The 18,313-nt window shown below is 33.0% G+C and overlaps 3 protein-coding genes across 3 annotated transcripts; all 3 read right to left on the bottom strand.

Annotated features, from left to right (window-relative positions):
- Positions 1 to 3,469: 3,469 nt before the first annotated feature.
- TVAGG3_0256610 (cilia- and flagella-associated protein 58-related family) lies at positions 3,470 to 4,456 on the bottom strand (the record flags this gene model as incomplete). The annotated part of the gene is made up of 1 exon (XM_051228244.1): positions 3,470 to 4,456. One exon carries the CDS (start codon positions 4,454 to 4,456, stop codon positions 3,470 to 3,472), a length of 987 nt encoding a protein of 328 aa, XP_051097974.1.
- A 5,332-nt stretch (positions 4,457 to 9,788) lies between these two features.
- TVAGG3_0256600 (cilia- and flagella-associated protein 58-related family) lies at positions 9,789 to 10,775 on the bottom strand (the record flags this gene model as incomplete). The annotated part of the gene is made up of 1 exon (XM_051228243.1): positions 9,789 to 10,775. The coding sequence occupies one exon, from the start codon at positions 10,773 to 10,775 to the stop codon at positions 9,789 to 9,791; it is 987 nt and encodes a 328-aa protein (XP_051097973.1).
- A 5,669-nt stretch (positions 10,776 to 16,444) lies between these two features.
- On the bottom strand, positions 16,445 to 17,200 carry TVAGG3_0256590 (cilia- and flagella-associated protein 58-related family; the record flags this gene model as incomplete). The annotated part of the gene is made up of 1 exon (XM_051228242.1): positions 16,445 to 17,200. One exon carries the CDS (start codon positions 17,198 to 17,200, stop codon positions 16,445 to 16,447), a length of 756 nt encoding a protein of 251 aa, XP_051097972.1.
- Between the last annotated feature and the right edge of the window lie 1,113 nt (positions 17,201 to 18,313).

Here is an 18,313-nt window from a genome sequence, read left to right as displayed (position 1 = left end):
CGGTTTTCGCTCCTGCCGCCTGGGATAAGGGCGGCATTTGAGAAAGCCGGCCCTATGGATTTAAAGCGAAGCCCTGGCCTTTGCTATGGTCAGGGCCTGTGTATTTCTTTCTTTCAGGGCCGAAATGAGAGGAGATCGTCAATGATGTGGACGATCTCCCTCAAAATCGGCCCTGAGGATTGCATTTGTAGGCTCTGGCCTTTGCTAGGGTCAGAGCTTCGTTTGGTAAGTATCCCAAGGCCGGATTCCGCTCCTGCCGCCCGGGATAAGGGCTGCATTTGAGAAAGCCGGCCCTGGGTATTTAAAACGAAGCCCTGGTCTTTGCTGGGGCCAGAGCATGTATCTGTATGTCTTTCAGGGCCGAGTTCTTGCGAGACTGTCGACATGATCGACGATCATCGCAAAACTCGGCCCTGAGGATTGTTTTTGAAAGCCCTGGCCACTGCTAAGGCCAGAGCTTCGTATGGGCACTCTCTCGGAGCTGGATTCCTCTCCGGCCGCCCTGAATCAGGGCGGTCTTTGAGGAAACCGGCCCCGAGGATGGTTTGCGAAGCTCTGGCCTTAGCAATGGCCAGAGCTTGTGATTTTAATGAAGAGCCAAGTTCCTCTCGGATCGTGCCTAATGAGGACGACCGTCGAGGAACTTGGCTCTGAGGAGATGAATTGTGAGCTCTGGCCTCGATGAAGGCCAGAGTTTTGAATGGAATGTTTTGATGGGATGAGCCAATGCTCAGTAAGCTCGTCCCATCAAAACATTCGATTAAAAATTGAATTAAAAATTATCGTAATCACTGAAAAATTACAACAATATTTTTGAATAATATTATTATATAATAAGAATTGAATAAATTTCTCACAAAATTAAATAAAAATTTCCAAAAAATATTAGAAAATTTTAAAAATTATTGAAAAAATAACAAATTTGATAAGAAAATTAAGGATTAGAGAAATTTAAGAAATATAGAAAATGGTTATTTATTATTGTAATGGGAAATTGAGGATATTTGAGGAGTTTTATACAGAATGTGATCTTTATAATTAAAAGAAATGAAGATATTCAAGAAAGGAGTTTACAAATGCAGGGTAAAGGAACAATACTCTGCATTTGTAAACTCCTTTCTTGAATTGAAATTCAATGAATCACATTCAAGTGAAAAAGTGCAAGCTATTCGAGAAAGGAGTTTACAAATGCAGGGTAAAGGAACAATACTCTGCATTTGTAAACTCCTTTCTTGAATTAAAATTCAATGAATCACATTCAAGTGAAAAAGTGCGAGTTTTCCTAATTTACACATATAAATGCAATATAATAGCAATATCCCACTAAGCACAAATGTAATCTCAATCAAAACACATTATCTTCATAAATGTTAACAAATTTTTCTATTCACACATGTCTAATCATAAATAATTAAGTCTATTCATCATTTATCGTCTAATCAAATATAATTTACATTCTCATTGATAATTGTTATATAAAAATAACATAGATTATATTTCAAATGAGACTCTTAGAGCTTTTCTTATTTTAACATTGTAATAATATAGAATAGCATATAGATATATATGTAATAACGTATATATATGCTTATTTCTCTCATGTTTCGAAATGCAATGTGATATTGCACTCACTTTTTATAGAAATCTACCATACTCATAGGAATGATGACATATACATTTGTCTATCTATCTACGTTGTAAAAACCTTCATTAGCCCTAAGCTCAAAGTTTTTCTCATTCATTGCTTTAAATTGACCAAAAAATTGAATACTTGCTTTAAATTGACCATTCAATTTAAAGTTCGTCCCTTTGTATTTTGGATTTTGGAGGTTCTTGTTGTTATTTCTACAAATTAGATCCTTATTAAAATTGTTAATTTTTCGATCATTAGCGATGTCACAGTTTAAATTGGAAATTCTTTTTCTTTGGATAGTTCACACCCGTAAAAATATTTTTACGACTTTATTATGCGACAAAATACAGACAAATCTTGCAGTGATGAACTTTATGATACAGAACAAAGAGAAGAATAATATTCATTACTAGATGATTAAACCTAATCAATCTTCGGCATATTTAAATGCACATATTAAATTTGAAAAATGCAAAAAAGTCCAGCTGGGATCAATATTTTGGTAGTAAAGATAAATGTGACTATATACAAAATGGGACCGTATTATTTGATAATAGCAGTATCAATAATTATTATGTTTTACTTTGTTTCTATAAAGAATGCAAAGAAACTGGCGCAATTTGCATTCAAAGAACTAATAAAGTGTGTACATTACTTGAAGAAACAGTATTTACCAATTGTAGTTCCACCACAGAATATGGTGGAGGGTCTGTTTATTATAACTGCCAAGCAGATGGAGAGTTCGTCCAACATCGAACATGTTATTATGCGTCAATAGCAGAGCAAGCTATGGCATTTGCTCAAGCTGCTAAGCAATACCTTTCTAATAAAAACTATGCAATTGAAGTTTCTGTTCTTAAATGTGGAGAAAATGAAGAAAAAGGAAGTTACACATTTGGTATTTCTTTTGGCGATATATGTTTTGATAATAACAACATCACAAACAACAAATGTATTCATCAATAACTATTGGACTTTTAGGAAATTCGGGTACATATAATTTTTCAACATTTAGAGAAAACGCTCAAATTGAAAGTTTTTCGCTTTTATTTTCCTCTTCAGATTATTCATTAACTCATACAGTTTCGTATTGTAATATTATTGGAAATAAATGTGGAGCAGATAAAAACCAAGTTCTATTTTATTGTATATCCAAAACTAATTTAGATCACTGCATATTTTTAAATAACACTGCAAAATACATGTTTGGGCAAGATATAGATGGTTATAATTCGACTATTTCAGATTCATATGTTGACTCTAATTCAACCACAGGATCAGGAACTGTTATATTTAAGAATATAAAAGAAGGTTACGATTTTAATACGTTTACTCATATATTTAATGAAAACTGCTCAATAGTTTCTCATAGAATAATCTCCCTTAAATCGATTTTTCTTTCAAAGTTTGCAAAAACTGCAACTGCAGGATTATTTTCACGCAAAGTATAGATATAAATGGCAGTATTATGTCGACAAAAGTCGTTATTCTGTTCAACGGCAAAACAAATTATTTAAGCTGTTAAATCTTTTCTTTTTTATAAAAACTTTGCTTTTAATTTTTCAATTTTTAAATGAGGAGAAAACAAACCAAAAGGAAGCAATACATTTCTAATTGGATATTGTGAAATACTAATTAAGAAAAATAACATCGCAAGCAATAAATGCATAGAAATTTCATTGTATCTGGATTTGCAGGATTTAAAAATAGGCGTTTATTAGTTTTGAGAGTGTATGAAATTTTTTTAACTTCAAATGAATTCTTAATATTAAATAAAGTAAATCAAACAATTTATAAAATAACAAATAAAAAAAAACAATATAGAAATAGAAATAATTAAGCACGAAGTTCGGAGACAGTTGGTAAGAAAGGTTTGAGTGCTTGTCGTGATGGATTCCATCCTTTAGGTAAAACTTTCGAAGGACGAGAATTTGTTACTTTCGGAATTACGATTGCTTTGTTTATCTTGTTCCCTTCGATTGCAGAGATAGATTGTGCTGTTGAAGGAACTGAACTGACTGGGAATCCACCGCCAATGAACTTGGCTGTGTTTCCTGCTATTTCTTCTGTTTTTGACTGTGTTGATGACCTCATCTCGTGGACTTTCTTCTTCTCCATGAAATATGATGATTTAGTGTAATTGAGTTCACCACGAACTTCTTCAACACTCTTCTTAAGTTCATCGATGTTACTTGAGCGATCAAACAGCTCTGTTTCGATCTCTTGAAGTTGTTTCGTCTTCATTTCGAGCTGTTCTTCAAGAATTCTAATTTCTTCATCACCGTCATCTTTCGTTTGACTTCCAACTTTCCTTTGTTCGCGAACAAGAAGTTTACGACGTTCTTCACGAAGAACTTTAAGTTTGTCGATTCGATAAAGACGTTCCATAAGTTTGTTTCGGAGTTCTTGTGTCATCTTGAGGAGATTAAGAAGTTCTGGATTCGATGCTTCTAAGAAACGCCATCTGTGGATATTCATCGGCGTTTCAAGTTCATCTTCAAGAGCACGAACACGACCTTGTTGGAAAAGGATTCCTTTCTCAAGATTTCGACATTCCGTTCGTAAATAAACGGAATGTTTCGATTTGTCCATCAATTTCTTCTGTTTTTCAACTTCGGACAACAATGTTTTCTTCAATTCGTCGACTTCATGGCATTTCTGTGTGTATGTTGCTGATTCTGATTTAAGACGGCCTTCAATAAGAACAATCTTCTCTTTTAATAGATCTAATGAATAAATTCTGTCATGAATCTGCTTTTGATAAAATAAGTTATATGTTGAATGCAATTGATTCAATATATTCGAACTCATCAACACTTTCATGAATATAAGAAAAATATGGAAAAAATTTAGCAAACCTATTGAAAATATTATTATTTGAATGATACACAATTTAATTGGGACAATGTCACGCCCGTAAAATATTTTTGCCATAATAATGTTAAAAAATGAACAAAAATCAGAACAAAGGGGAAGGCTACACTTTGACTATCTCAGATTCATATGTTGATTCAAATTCAACAAATGGACTTGTTATATTTAATAATCTAACAATAAACTCATTTTTTAACACTTTTAATCATTTATTTAATGAAAATTGTTCAATAAATTCTGGAAAAATTATCACTTATAATTTTTCATATCTTTCTACATTTGTAAAAACTGCTTCTGCAGGATTAGTTCCATCAAAAAAGTAAAAAAATACGCCATCATTAATTAATATCTTAAGATATTTTTAATGATATGTTTGCATTTGATTCAGATACTTAAATAAAAAGAAAATTTTTGTCAGTGAACAATTAAATTGCAAGTCAATAAGAATACCCTATACATTTTTAAGAGAATGCAATATCCGTCTCCAAAGCTTTTCCATTTCTCAATCTTCATGGAGAAATTGAATTAGTCTGTCTTCCCCACATATTCAAAATTGATTAGTTTCTCCTCTTCTCCTTGGAGAAAATCGAAATGAGCTCATTGGGTGCTTTGACCAAATTTAAAAATTTACCAAATATTGTGTTTTGTCAAGTAATAAACTGACATTTTAAATAGATAAATGTAAAAAATAGTGTATAGTTTTTCATTTTGGAGAAGTTTGTATTTTGGGACGAACTTTAAATTGAACGGTCAATTTAAAGCAAGTATTCAATTTTTTGGTCAATTTAAAGCAATCTTATATGTAGTTTGTTTTAAAGGCTTGATCAATAGCATATGATCAGTACTCGTTGAGTATGTTATGATGTTAAGAGATAATGGATAGTACACTTTAATATTGAAATTGAATTTGGATTATTATGCAATATTCTATAATATATATTATGATGATCATAAGAATGTGTTGTATGTGATGACACTTAAGTATCATTGATATTTTTTAATTATTGAAAAAGTTAGTAAATAATATTTCTTAATGTGGTGTTCTATTCCGTGAATTCAATAATCACTGTTTTAGAATTTATAAGTATAAGCTGAAAATGATAAGCTTAGAATGACAAGCTGATGATGCCGGGATAAAAAATAATAATCTGTCAAAATGGTTATTTTAATAATAAATAATATAAGAAGGTTAGGAAATGGACTTTGACCTTGAGAAAAAGCCCATCTTCTAACTTTCAGACGAATTTTGGTTAACATTGCGAGTGTCTGCTGCAAATCTCTGCTGAAGCAGCAGGCACTCGCAATTGTAGGCCATGGCAATTGTATTTATAGTGTTAGAATACAATTGCCATGACTTTTGTGTAATCATTTGATCTTCCTGGAAGGAGTTGCAATGGAAGCCAAACTCCACTCCATCCAGTATCAGAAAGCCAGGAAGGAAGTCTTAACCTTGAGAAAGGGCTTCCTTCTAGGCTTTCTGTGTTACATTGGATCATAATCTGTAGAGAAGGGAGTATTTGCAGATTCTGGCCTCTTATAAGGCCAGATCTTCGTATTTCATGCTTCCCAGGGCCGGATTTCTCTCCTGCCGCCATAGATCAGGACGGCATTTGAGAAAGCCGGCCCTGAGTAATGTAAGCGAGGCTCTGGCCTCTACTGAGGCCAGAGACTGTGATATTACGTCTTTCAGGGCCGAGTTTCTGCGAGAATGTCTATCATGTGGATGATCATCGCAAAACTCGGCCCTGAGGATGAATTTTGCAGGCTCTGGCCTCAGTAGGAGCCAGGGCTTGGTATTGTAGGATTCCCATGGCCGGTTTTCGCTCCTGCCGCCTGGGATAAGGGCGGCATTTGAGAAAGCCGGCCCTATGGATTTAAAGCGAAGCCCTGGCCTTTGCTATGGTCAGGGCCTGTGTATTTCTTTCTTTCAGGGCCGAAATGAGAGGAGATCGTCAATGATGTGGACGATCTCCCTCAAAATCGGCCCTGAGGATTGCATTTGTAGGCTCTGGCCTTTGCTAGGGTCAGAGCTTCGTTTGGTAAGTATCCCAAGGCCGGATTCCGCTCCTGCCGCCCGGGATAAGGGCTGCATTTGAGAAAGCCGGCCCTGGGTATTTAAAACGAAGCCCTGGTCTTTGCTGGGGCCAGAGCATGTATCTGTATGTCTTTCAGGGCCGAGTTCTTGCGAGACTGTCGACATGATCGACGATCATCGCAAAACTCGGCCCTGAGGATTGTTTTTGAAAGCCCTGGCCACTGCTAAGGCCAGAGCTTCGTATGGGCACTCTCTCGGAGCTGGATTCCTCTCCGGCCGCCCTGAATCAGGGCGGTCTTTGAGGAAACCGGCCCGAGGATGGTTTGCGAAGCTCTGGCCTTAGCAATGGCCAGAGCTTGTGATTTTAATGAAGAGCCAAGTTCCTCTCGGATCGTGCCTAATGAGGACGACCGTCGAGGAACTTGGCTCTGAGGAGATGAATTGTGAGCTCTGGCCTCGATGAAGGCCAGAGTTTTGAATGGAATGTTTTGATGGGATGAGCCAATGCTCAGTAAGCTCGTCCCATCAAAACATTCGATTAAAAATTGAATTAAAAATTATCGTAATCACTGAAAAATTACAACAATATTTTTGAATAATATTATTATATAATAAGAATTGAATAAATTTCTCACAAAATTAAATAAAAATTTCCAAAAAATATTAGAAAATTTTAAAAATTATTGAAAAAATAACAAATTTGATAAGAAAATTAAGGATTAGAGAAATTTAAGAAATATAGAAAATGGTTATTTATTATTGTAATGGGAAATTGAGGATATTTGAGGAGTTTTATACAGAATGTGATCTTTATAATTAAAAGAAATGAAGATATTCAAGAAAGGAGTTTACAAATGCAGGGTAAAGGAACAATACTCTGCATTTGTAAACTCCTTTCTTGAATTGAAATTCAATGAATCACATTCAAGTGAAAAAGTGCAAGCTATTCGAGAAAGGAGTTTACAAATGCAGGGTAAAGGAACAATACTCTGCATTTGTAAACTCCTTTCTTGAATTAAAATTCAATGAATCACATTCAAGTGAAAAAGTGCGAGTTTTCCTAATTTACACATATAAATGCAATATAATAGCAATATCCCACTAAGCACAAATGTAATCTCAATCAAAACACATTATCTTCATAAATGTTAACAAATTTTTCTATTCACACATGTCTAATCATAAATAATTAAGTCTATTCATCATTTATCGTCTAATCAAATATAATTTACATTCTCATTGATAATTGTTATATAAAAATAACATAGATTATATTTCAAATGAGACTCTTAGAGCTTTTCTTATTTTAACATTGTAATAATATAGAATAGCATATAGATATATATGTAATAACGTATATATATGCTTATTTCTCTCATGTTTCGAAATGCAATGTGATATTGCACTCACTTTTTATAGAAATCTACCATACTCATAGGAATGATGACATATACATTTGTCTATCTATCTACGTTGTAAAAACCTTCATTAGCCCTAAGCTCAAAGTTTTTCTCATTCATTGCTTTAAATTGACCAAAAAATTGAATACTTGCTTTAAATTGACCATTCAATTTAAAGTTCGTCCCTTTGTATTTTGGATTTTGGAGGTTCTTGTTGTTATTTCTACAAATTAGATCCTTATTAAAATTGTTAATTTTTCGATCATTAGCGATGTCACAGTTTAAATTGGAAATTCTTTTTCTTTGGATAGTTCACACCCGTAAAAATATTTTTACGACTTTATTATGCGACAAAATACAGACAAATCTTGCAGTGATGAACTTTATGATACAGAACAAAGAGAAGAATAATATTCATTACTAGATGATTAAACCTAATCAATCTTCGGCATATTTAAATGCACATATTAAATTTGAAAAATGCAAAAAAGTCCAGCTGGGATCAATATTTTGGTAGTAAAGATAAATGTGACTATATACAAAATGGGACCGTATTATTTGATAATAGCAGTATCAATAATTATTATGTTTTACTTTGTTTCTATAAAGAATGCAAAGAAACTGGCGCAATTTGCATTCAAAGAACTAATAAAGTGTGTACATTACTTGAAGAAACAGTATTTACCAATTGTAGTTCCACCACAGAATATGGTGGAGGGTCTGTTTATTATAACTGCCAAGCAGATGGAGAGTTCGTCCAACATCGAACATGTTATTATGCGTCAATAGCAGAGCAAGCTATGGCATTTGCTCAAGCTGCTAAGCAATACCTTTCTAATAAAAACTATGCAATTGAAGTTTCTGTTCTTAAATGTGGAGAAAATGAAGAAAAAGGAAGTTACACATTTGGTATTTCTTTTGGCGATATATGTTTTGATAATAACAACATCACAAACAACAAATGTATTCATCAATAACTATTGGACTTTTAGGAAATTCGGGTACATATAATTTTTCAACATTTAGAGAAAACGCTCAAATTGAAAGTTTTTCGCTTTTATTTTCCTCTTCAGATTATTCATTAACTCATACAGTTTCGTATTGTAATATTATTGGAAATAAATGTGGAGCAGATAAAAACCAAGTTCTATTTTATTGTATATCCAAAACTAATTTAGATCACTGCATATTTTTAAATAACACTGCAAAATACATGTTTGGGCAAGATATAGATGGTTATAATTCGACTATTTCAGATTCATATGTTGACTCTAATTCAACCACAGGATCAGGAACTGTTATATTTAAGAATATAAAAGAAGGTTACGATTTTAATACGTTTACTCATATATTTAATGAAAACTGCTCAATAGTTTCTCATAGAATAATCTCCCTTAAATCGATTTTTCTTTCAAAGTTTGCAAAAACTGCAACTGCAGGATTATTTTCACGCAAAGTATAGATATAAATGGCAGTATTATGTCGACAAAAGTCGTTATTCTGTTCAACGGCAAAACAAATTATTTAAGCTGTTAAATCTTTTCTTTTTATAAAAACTTTGCTTTTAATTTTTCAATTTTTAAATGAGGAGAAAACAAACCAAAAGGAAGCAATACATTTCTAATTGGATATTGTGAAATACTAATTAAGAAAAATAACATCGCAAGCAATAAATGCATAGAAATTTCATTGTATCTGGATTTGCAGGATTTAAAAATAGGCGTTTATTAGTTTTGAGAGTGTATGAAATTTTTTTAACTTCAAATGAATTCTTAATATTAAATAAAGTAAATCAAACAATTTATAAAATAACAAATAAAAAAAAACAATATAGAAATAGAAATAATTAAGCACGAAGTTCGGAGACAGTTGGTAAGAAAGGTTTGAGTGCTTGTCGTGATGGATTCCATCCTTTAGGTAAAACTTTCGAAGGACGAGAATTTGTTACTTTCGGAATTACGATTGCTTTGTTTATCTTGTTCCCTTCGATTGCAGAGATAGATTGTGCTGTTGAAGGAACTGAACTGACTGGGAATCCACCGCCAATGAACTTGGCTGTGTTTCCTGCTATTTCTTCTGTTTTTGACTGTGTTGATGACCTCATCTCGTGGACTTTCTTCTTCTCCATGAAATATGATGATTTAGTGTAATTGAGTTCACCACGAACTTCTTCAACACTCTTCTTAAGTTCATCGATGTTACTTGAGCGATCAAACAGCTCTGTTTCGATCTCTTGAAGTTGTTTCGTCTTCATTTCGAGCTGTTCTTCAAGAATTCTAATTTCTTCATCACCGTCATCTTTCGTTTGACTTCCAACTTTCCTTTGTTCGCGAACAAGAAGTTTACGACGTTCTTCACGAAGAACTTTAAGTTTGTCGATTCGATAAAGACGTTCCATAAGTTTGTTTCGGAGTTCTTGTGTCATCTTGAGGAGATTAAGAAGTTCTGGATTCGATGCTTCTAAGAAACGCCATCTGTGGATATTCATCGGCGTTTCAAGTTCATCTTCAAGAGCACGAACACGACCTTGTTGGAAAAGGATTCCTTTCTCAAGATTTCGACATTCCGTTCGTAAATAAACGGAATGTTTCGATTTGTCCATCAATTTCTTCTGTTTTTCAACTTCGGACAACAATGTTTTCTTCAATTCGTCGACTTCATGGCATTTCTGTGTGTATGTTGCTGATTCTGATTTAAGACGGCCTTCAATAAGAACAATCTTCTCTTTTAATAGATCTAATGAATAAATTCTGTCATGAATCTGCTTTTGATAAAATAAGTTATATGTTGAATGCAATTGATTCAATATATTCGAACTCATCAACACTTTCATGAATATAAGAAAAATATGGAAAAAATTTAGCAAACCTATTGAAAATATTATTATTTGAATGATACACAATTTAATTGGGACAATGTCACGCCCGTAAAATATTTTTGCCATAATAATGTTAAAAAATGAACAAAAATCAGAACAAAGGGGAAGGCTACACTTTGACTATCTCAGATTCATATGTTGATTCAAATTCAACAAATGGACTTGTTATATTTAATAATCTAACAATAAACTCATTTTTTAACACTTTTAATCATTTATTTAATGAAAATTGTTCAATAAATTCTGGAAAAATTATCACTTATAATTTTTCATATCTTTCTACATTTGTAAAAACTGCTTCTGCAGGATTAGTTCCATCAAAAAAGTAAAAAAATACGCCATCATTAATTAATATCTTAAGATATTTTTAATGATATGTTTGCATTTGATTCAGATACTTAAATAAAAAGAAAATTTTTGTCAGTGAACAATTAAATTGCAAGTCAATAAGAATACCCTATACATTTTTAAGAGAATGCAATATCCGTCTCCAAAGCTTTTCCATTTCTCAATCTTCATGGAGAAATTGAATTAGTCTGTCTTCCCCACATATTCAAAATTGATTAGTTTCTCCTCTTCTCCTTGGAGAAAATCGAAATGAGCTCATTGGGTGCTTTGACCAAATTTAAAAATTTACCAAATATTGTGTTTTGTCAAGTAATAAACTGACATTTTAAATAGATAAATGTAAAAAATAGTGTATAGTTTTTCATTTTGGAGAAGTTTGTATTTTGGGACGAACTTTAAATTGAACGGTCAATTTAAAGCAAGTATTCAATTTTTTGGTCAATTTAAAGCAATCTTATATGTAGTTTGTTTTAAAGGCTTGATCAATAGCATATGATCAGTACTCGTTGAGTATGTTATGATGTTAAGAGATAATGGATAGTACACTTTAATATTGAAATTGAATTTGGATTATTATGCAATATTCTATAATATATATTATGATGATCATAAGAATGTGTTGTATGTGATGACACTTAAGTATCATTGATATTTTTTAATTATTGAAAAAGTTAGTAAATAATATTTCTTAATGTGGTGTTCTATTCCGTGAATTCAATAATCACTGTTTTAGAATTTATAAGTATAAGCTGAAAATGATAAGCTTAGAATGACAAGCTGATGATGCCGGGATAAAAAATAATAATCTGTCAAAATGGTTATTTTAATAATAAATAATATAAGAAGGTTAGGAAATGGACTTTGACCTTGAGAAAAAGCCCATCTTCTAACTTTCAGACGAATTTTGGTTAACATTGCGAGTGTCTGCTGCAAATCTCTGCTGAAGCAGCAGGCACTCGCAATTGTAGGCCATGGCAATTGTATTTATAGTGTTAGAATACAATTGCCATGACTTTTGTGTAATCATTTGATCTTCCTGGAAGGAGTTGCAATGGAAGCCAAACTCCACTCCATCCAGTATCAGAAAGCCAGGAAGGAAGTCTTAACCTTGAGAAAGGGCTTCCTTCTAGGCTTTCTGTGTTACATTGGATCATAATCTGTAGAGAAGGGAGTATTTGCAGATTCTGGCCTCTTATAAGGCCAGATCTTCGTATTTCATGCTTCCCAGGGCCGGATTTCTCTCCTGCCGCCATAGATCAGGACGGCATTTGAGAAAGCCGGCCCTGAGTAATGTAAGCGAGGCTCTGGCCTCTACTGAGGCCAGAGACTGTGATATTACGTCTTTCAGGGCCGAGTTTCTGCGAGAATGTCTATCATGTGGATGATCATCGCAAAACTCGGCCCTGAGGATGAATTTTGCAGGCTCTGGCCTCAGTAGGAGCCAGGGCTTGGTATTGTAGGATTCCCATGGCCGGTTTTCGCTCCTGCCGCCTGGGATAAGGGCGGCATTTGAGAAAGCCGGCCCTATGGATTTAAAGCGAAGCCCTGGCCTTTGCTATGGTCAGGGCCTGTGTATTTCTTTCTTTCAGGGCCGAAATGAGAGGAGATCGTCAATGATGTGGACGATCTCCCTCAAAATCGGCCCTGAGGATTGCATTTGTAGGCTCTGGCCTTTGCTAGGGTCAGAGCTTCGTTTGGTAAGTATCCCAAGGCCGGATTCCGCTCCTGCCGCCCGGGATAAGGGCTGCATTTGAGAAAGCCGGCCCTGGGTATTTAAAACGAAGCCCTGGTCTTTGCTGGGGCCAGAGCATGTATCTGTATGTCTTTCAGGGCCGAGTTCTTGCGAGACTGTCGACATGATCGACGATCATCGCAAAACTCGGCCCTGAGGATTGTTTTTGAAAGCCCTGGCCACTGCTAAGGCCAGAGCTTCGTATGGGCACTCTCTCGGAGCTGGATTCCTCTCCGGCCGCCCTGAATCAGGGCGGTCTTTGAGGAAACCGGCCCCGAGGATGGTTTGCGAAGCTCTGGCCTTAGCAATGGCCAGAGCTTGTGATTTTAATGAAGAGCCAAGTTCCTCTCGGATCGTGCCTAATGAGGACGACCGTCGAGGAACTTGGCTCTGAGGAGATGAATTGTGAGCTCTGGCCTCGATGAAGGCCAGAGTTTTGAATGGAATGTTTTGATGGGATGAGCCAATGCTCAGTAAGCTCGTCCCATCAAAACATTCGATTAAAAATTGAATTAAAAATTATCGTAATCACTGAAAAATTACAACAATATTTTTGAATAATATTATTATATAATAAGAATTGAATAAATTTCTCACAAAATTAAATAAAAATTTCCAAAAAATATTAGAAAATTTTAAAAATTATTGAAAAAATAACAAATTTGATAAGAAAATTAAGGATTAGAGAAATTTAAGAAATATAGAAAATGGTTATTTATTATTGTAATGGGAAATTGAGGATATTTGAGGAGTTTTATACAGAATGTGATCTTTATAATTAAAAGAAATGAAGATATTCAAGAAAGGAGTTTACAAATGCAGGGTAAAGGAACAATACTCTGCATTTGTAAACTCCTTTCTTGAATTGAAATTCAATGAATCACATTCAAGTGAAAAAGTGCAAGCTATTCGAGAAAGGAGTTTACAAATGCAGGGTAAAGGAACAATACTCTGCATTTGTAAACTCCTTTCTTGAATTGAAATTCAATGAATCACATTCAAGTGAAAAAGTGCAAGCTATTCGAGAAAGGAGTTTACAAATGCAGGGTAAAGGAACAATACTCTGCATTTGTAAACTCCTTTCTTGAATTGAAATTCAATGAATCACATTCAAGTGAAAAAGTGCAAGCTATTCGAGAAAGGAGTTTACAAATGCAGGGTAAAGGAACAATACTCTGCATTTGTAAACTCCTTTCTTGAATTGAAATTCAATGAATCACATTCAAGTGAAAAAGTGCAAGCTATTCGAGAAAGGAGTTTACAAATGCAGGGTAAAGGAACAATACTCTGCATTTGTAAACTCCTTTCTTGAATTAAAATTCAATGAATCACATTCAAGTGAAAAAGTGCGAGTTTTCCTAATTTACACATATAAATGCAATATAATAGCAATATCCCACTAAGCACAAATGTAATCTCAATCAAAACACATTATCTTCATAAATGTTAACAAATTTTTCTATTCACACATGTCTAATCATAAATAATTAAGTCTATTCATCATTTATCGTCTAATCAAATATAATTTACATTCTCATTGATAATTGTTATATAAAAATAACATAGATTATATTTCAAATGAGACTCTTAGAGCTTTTCTTATTTTAACATTGTAATAATATAGAATAGCATATAGATATATATGTAATAACGTATATATATGCTTATTTCTCTCATGTTTCGAAATGCAATGTGATATTGCACTCACTTTTTATAGAAATCTACCATACTCATAGGAATGATGACATATACATTTGTCTATCTATCTACGTTGTAAAAACCTTCATTAGCCCTAAGCTCAAAGTTTTTCTCATTCATTGCTTTAAATTGACCAAAAAATTGAATACTTGCTTTAAATTGACCATTCAATTTAAAGTTCGTCCCTTTGTATTTTGGATTTTGGAGGTTCTTGTTGTTATTTCTACAAATTAGATCCTTATTAAAATTGTTAATTTTTCGATCATTAGCGATGTCACAGTTTAAATTGGAAATTCTTTTTCTTTGGATAGTTCACACCCGTAAAAATATTTTTACGACTTTATTATGCGACAAAATACAGACAAATCTTGCAGTGATGAACTTTATGATACAGAACAAAGAGAAGAATAATATTCATTACTAGATGATTAAACCTAATCAATCTTCGGCATATTTAAATGCACATATTAAATTTGAAAAATGCAAAAAAGTCCAGCTGGGATCAATATTTTGGTAGTAAAGATAAATGTGACTATATACAAAATGGGACCGTATTATTTGATAATAGCAGTATCAATAATTATTATGTTTTACTTTGTTTCTATAAAGAATGCAAAGAAACTGGCGCAATTTGCATTCAAAGAACTAATAAAGTGTGTACATTACTTGAAGAAACAGTATTTACCAATTGTAGTTCCACCACAGAATATGGTGGAGGGTCTGTTTATTATAACTGCCAAGCAGATGGAGAGTTCGTCCAACATCGAACATGTTATTATGCGTCAATAGCAGAGCAAGCTATGGCATTTGCTCAAGCTGCTAAGCAATACCTTTCTAATAAAAACTATGCAATTGAAGTTTCTGTTCTTAAATGTGGAGAAAATGAAGAAAAAGGAAGTTACACATTTGGTATTTCTTTTGGCGATATATGTTTTGATAATAACAACATCACAAACAACAAATGTATTCATCAATAACTATTGGACTTTTAGGAAATTCGGGTACATATAATTTTTCAACATTTAGAGAAAACGCTCAAATTGAAAGTTTTTCGCTTTTATTTCCTCTTCAGATTATTCATTAACTCATACAGTTTCGTATTGTAATATTATTGGAAATAAATGTGGAGCAGATAAAAACCAAGTTCTATTTTATTGTATATCCAAAACTAATTTAGATCACTGCATATTTTTAAATAACACTGCAAAATACATGTTTGGGCAAGATATAGATGGTTATAATTCGACTATTTCAGATTCATATGTTGACTCTAATTCAACCACAGGATCAGGAACTGTTATATTTAAGAATATAAAAGAAGGTTACGATTTTAATACGTTTACTCATATATTTAATGAAAACTGCTCAATAGTTTCTCATAGAATAATCTCCCTTAAATCGATTTTTCTTTCAAAGTTTGCAAAAACTGCAACTGCAGGATTATTTTCACGCAAAGTATAGATATAAATGGCAGTATTATGTCGACAAAAGTCGTTATTCTGTTCAACGGCAAAACAAATTATTTAAGCTGTTAAATCTTTTCTTTTTTATAAAAACTTTGCTTTTAATTTTTCAATTTTTAAATGAGGAGAAAACAAACCAAAAGGAAGCAATACATTTCTAATTGGATATTGTGAAATACTAATTAAGAAAAATAACATCGCAAGCAATAAATGCATAGAAATTTCATTGTATCTGGATTTGCAGGATTTAAAAATAGGCGTTTATTAGTTTTGAGAGTGTATGAAATTTTTTTAACTTCAAATGAATTCTTAATATTAAATAAAGTAAATCAAACAATTTATAAAATAACAAATAAAAAAAAACAATATAGAAATAGAAATAATTAAGCACGAAGTTCGGAGACAGTTGGTAAGAAAGGTTTGAGTGCTTGTCGTGATGGATTCCATCCTTTAGGTAAAACTTTCGAAGGACGAGAATTTGTTACTTTCGGAATTACGATTGCTTTGTTTATCTTGTTCCCTTCGATTGCAGAGATAGATTGTGCTGTTGAAGGAACTGAACTGACTGGGAATCCACCGCCAATGAACTTGGCTGTGTTTCCTGCTATTTCTTCTGTTTTTGACTGTGTTGATGACCTCATCTCGTGGACTTTCTTCTTCTCCATGAAATATGATGATTTAGTGTAATTGAGTTCACCACGAACTTCTTCAACACTCTTCTTAAGTTCATCGATGTTACTTGAGCGATCAAACAGCTCTGTTTCGATCTCTTGAAGTTGTTTCGTCTTCATTTCGAGCTGTTCTTCAAGAATTCTAATTTCTTCATCACCGTCATCTTTCGTTTGACTTCCAACTTTCCTTTGTTCGCGAACAAGAAGTTTACGACGTTCTTCACGAAGAACTTTAAGTTTGTCGATTCGATAAAGACGTTCCATAAGTTTGTTTCGGAGTTCTTGTGTCATCTTGAGGAGATTAAGAAGTTCTGGATTCGATGCTTCTAAGAAACGCCATCTGTGGATATTCATCGGCGTTTCAAGTTCATCTTCAAGAGCACGAACACGACCTTGTTGGAAAAGGATTCCTTTCTCAAGATTTCGACATTCCGTTCGTAAATAAACGGAATGTTTCGATTTGTCCATCAATTTCTTCTGTTTTCAACTTCGGACAACAATGTTTTCTTCAATTCGTCGACTTCATGGCATTTCTGTGTGTATGTTGCTGATTCTGATTTAAGACGGCCTTCAATAAGAACAATCTTCTCTTTTAATAGATCTAATGAATAAATTCTGTCATGAATCTGCTTTTGATAAAATAAGTTATATGTTGAATGCAATTGATTCAATATATTCGAACTCATCAACACTTTCATGAATATAAGAAAAATATGGAAAAAATTTAGCAAACCTATTGAAAATATTATTATTTGAATGATACACAATTTAATTGGGACAATGTCACGCCCGTAAAATATTTTTGCCATAATAATGTTAAAAAATGAACAAAAATCAGAACAAAGGGGAAGGCTACACTTTGACTATCTCAGATTCATATGTTGATTCAAATTCAACAAATGGACTTGTTATATTTAATAATCTAACATAAACTCATTTTTTAACACTTTTAATCATTTATTTAATGAAAATTGTTCAATAAATTCTGGAAAAATTATCACTTATAATTTTTCATATCTTTCTACATTTGTAAAAACTGCTTCTGCAGGATTAGTTCCATCAAAAAAGTAAAAAAATACGCCATCATTAATTAATATCTTAAGATATTTTTAATGATATGTTTGCATTTGATTCAGATACTTAAATAAAAAGAAAATTTTTGTCAGTGAACAATTAAATTGCAAGTCAATAAGAATACCCTATACATTTTTAAGAGAATGCAATATCCGTCTCCAAAGCTTTTCCATTTCTCAATCTTCATGGAGAAATTGAATTAGTCTGTCTTCCCCACATATTCAAAATTGATTAGTTTCTCCTCTTCTCCTTGGAGAAAATCGAAATGAGCTCATTGGGTGCTTTGACCAAATTTAAAAATTTACCAAATATTGTGTTTTGTCAAGTAATAAACTGACATTTTAAATAGATAAATGTAAAAAATAGTGTATAGTTTTTCATTTTGGAGAAGTTTGTATTTTGGGACGAACTTTAAATTGAACGGTCAATTTAAAGCAAGTATTCAATTTTTTGGTCAATTTAAAGCAATCTTATATGTAGTTTGTTTTAAAGGCTTGATCAAATAGC

The sequence above is a fragment of the Trichomonas vaginalis genome, chromosome V, assembly GCF_026262505.1.
Source record: "Trichomonas vaginalis G3 chromosome V, whole genome shotgun sequence".
Taxonomy (NCBI): domain Eukaryota; phylum Parabasalia; order Trichomonadida; family Trichomonadidae; genus Trichomonas; species Trichomonas vaginalis.
Note: the sequence above shows the minus strand (reverse complement) of the source record. Positions and strands in the feature narration are given on the sequence as shown.